This window comes from Austrofundulus limnaeus, unplaced genomic scaffold (assembly GCF_001266775.1).
Source record: "Austrofundulus limnaeus strain Quisiro unplaced genomic scaffold, Austrofundulus_limnaeus-1.0 Scaffold1043, whole genome shotgun sequence".
In the NCBI taxonomy this organism is placed as follows: Eukaryota; Metazoa; Chordata; class Actinopteri; order Cyprinodontiformes; family Rivulidae; genus Austrofundulus; species Austrofundulus limnaeus.
The window spans coordinates 44,624-47,473 of NW_013953445.1; the positions used below are offsets into that span (position 1 = coordinate 44,624).

At 43.8% G+C, this 2,850-nt stretch overlaps 1 protein-coding gene across 5 annotated transcripts in view; it reads right to left on the bottom strand.

Annotated features, from left to right (window-relative positions):
• magixa (MAGI family member, X-linked a) overlaps positions 1–2,850 on the bottom strand; it is a gene marked incomplete in the record, with an annotated part of 35,072 nt that overhangs the window by 4,295 nt on the left and 27,927 nt on the right. For 4 of the 5 annotated variants that reach the window (XM_014030340.1, XM_014030342.1, XM_014030343.1 and 1 more), the window contains 3 exon segments: positions 1,158–1,296; positions 2,270–2,419; positions 2,594–2,670. In XM_014030340.1, coding sequence (XP_013885794.1) covers positions 1,158–1,296; positions 2,270–2,419; positions 2,594–2,670 — 366 coding nt within the window. 5 annotated transcript variants of the gene reach the window in all.

Consider the following 2,850-nt stretch of genomic DNA (forward strand, 5'->3'; position numbering starts at 1 on the left):
CCTGTAGAACCTCACCGGTCAAGCATCTGTCTGAGGTTTGGTTTTTACTCTGTGGTTCTGCCTGATGTGATGCCCCGCCCCTTTCAGCTCCTCTAATAGGCAGGTATCACCATGGCAACCAGTGACTGTCAATCAGAAGATCCACGGACTGTGATCTGATCACATGACCAACACCCATCCAGGAAGAGGAGAATGGACTGAACTTATCGCTTTATCAAGTCCTGCCAGACCCCAAAGAGCTTTTCACTTACATTCATGGAGGAGGAGGAGGAGGAGGAGGAGGAGGAGGAGAAAAGCAGAAAAGCAGAAAAGCAGAAAGGAAGCAGGTTTACAAACCGCGAGTTTTCAGTTCGTCCAATCACGTAGAAGCACGGCTCGCCCTGTTTGGAGTTAGTCATACAGAGAGACAGGCTGGACAGCTCCACTGGAGGGAGGAAAGAGGACAGGAAGTAAACAAGAAGTAGTCAGGAAGTAAACAGGAAGTAGTCAGGAAGTAAACAGGAAGTTAAGCTCAGCATCCAGACCTAAAACCTCACACCTGTCCACACCTGAAGCAGAAGTACGACACCTGAATCAACCTCTTGAGGTCAAATATTTCTCTGAAAACTTCTCATATCTTCTATCAACAGAATGTTTTTAAGTTTCAAAGTGACATTTAAATGAAAACAACTATTTTCTGTTGATTCATTTAGTTTTTTAAGTCTGATTTTATTCCCTTAGAAACTTAAACACAAGATGAATCTATTAAATAATTTTAAATATAAAACTGAAACCATCTCAGTGGAGCTTCGACACACAACTGTTTTAAGATGGCGCTCACCAGCAGAGGGCAGCAGAGGAAAGTTTCACTCAAACTCCAGAAGCYTCTAAAAACTGATTTCATTTTGAATATTTGTTTCAGAATCTAAAGTTCTGCTTCACCTGCAGTTTGTCTCAGTTTAAATTAGACGAGAAGAAACTTAGTTCAAGTTTATTTATATATCTCCAAGTCCCAACAGACGTTGTCTCAGGACACTGTACATAAAAAGAACAATGTAAAGAAGAAAGCAGCAGATTGTGTTGAATCACTTCATCACAGTCTCCCGCTTAGAGATCAGATGCTGAGAGAAAGGCAGACAGGTGTGGGTCACCTGGACGTCAGGTGTTTAACGTCTCACCGTAGTCWGGCACGTATCCATTTCCTTTCTTTAGGACCAAGTGGATCCGATGGCCTCCTCTCCGGATCTGCTCCACGGCCTGACTGTGGGTCATTCCTGCTGTACTGTCTCCGTTTATCTCCACCAGCTGGTCAGACACCTGCAGCACAGGTACACACCTGGTTAGTAGCAGTTCAAAGGTCAGTCCTCCACATCGTTTTTACATTTTATTATTTACCTTTATTGAAGCGGGCTAATCCCATTCAGATCACAGATCTCCTTTGCYAGGGACGCCTGATGCAACTTATTGTAATCGTATGTATTGTAACGTATTGTTTTTGGTCTGTGGAGGAAACCAGCGTACCCAAAGAAAACCACGCAAACTCCACAAATGAAGACTCCAGGTCTGAACCAATCAAAKCCAGGGTCTTTTAAGATATGAGGTACTAAGTTTATAAACAGAATAAATAACAATGAAGTGAAGGCACAGTGGACCTAAAACCACCTGAACAGAACCTCTCAGATGGAACCAWCCCAGCTAGTTTGTGTTGTGGAAAGCGCGTTCAATTTCTCAACAACACTGGTTCATCCCTTGAGATATGTCTTTTGACAGGTCGTTGGTCTATGGTAACAGGTCATTGGTCTTTAATAACAGGTCATTGGTCTTTAATAACAGGTCCTTGGTCTGTGGTAACAGGTCCTTGGTCTATGGTAACAGGTCATTGGTCTTCAGTAACAGGTCCTTGGTCTGTGGTAACTGGTTGTTGGTCTGTGGTAACAAGTCATGAGTTGATGGTAACAGGTTGTTAGTCTTCGGTAACAGGTCGTTAGTCTTCGGTAACAGGTCGTTAGTCTTCGGTAACAGGTCGTTAGTCTTCGGTAACAGGTCCTTGGTCTGCAGTAACAGGGCAGGTCATGTGCAGACCACTACACATGTTGTGGGATAATTCAGATCCCGAGTCGCAGCAGAGACTTAATATGTGATGAAGCGTCTCAAAGTTTCACACAGGAAGAAGACTCTGAGGTTGTTTCATGATTGAAATCTGGAGTCTCCGTGGCACCCCTACTCTTCAGGACTCCACAGACTGGTACAAAAGTGCATATTGTTTTACAGTGTGTACATGTGGTAGTACCTGTATCTTGTTGCTACGCTGGGCCGGCCCCCCATCCATCAGTCCCAAAACATACAGTCCCATGTTGTACTCGCTGCCCCCTCTGAGAGAGAAGCCAAAACCGGTGGGACCACGTTCCAGGTCCAAGCTGTAGAACCTGGACTCGTCCTGCTGCACYCATAGAGAAAATACAGCTGGTACCACAGAAAGTATTATATCAGTACTAACAGGAGTATTACTTTCACCTGCATCATCTCAGTTACACTACATCAAGGACAATTTCTAAAAAAAACAACAACAATGTCTACTATTTGTGGGTAAAATAGTCAACAGAATAAATGTAACCTTTGTTTTCCCTCTGGATCCTTTGATCAGATGTCTGTCAATGTTGTGGTCACCTCCTTCTGACATTGAGGAAGACTCTTTGGAGAGAATAAAACCATCAACCATCAAATACTTTGTTAAAAACCAATACAACATTTAGACTGGTTGTGTGGTTGGACTCTGGTTGTGTGGTTGGACTCTGGTTGGACTCTGGTTGTGTGGTTGGACTCTGGTTGGACTCTGGTTGTGTGGTTTAACTCTGGTTGGACTCTGGTTGT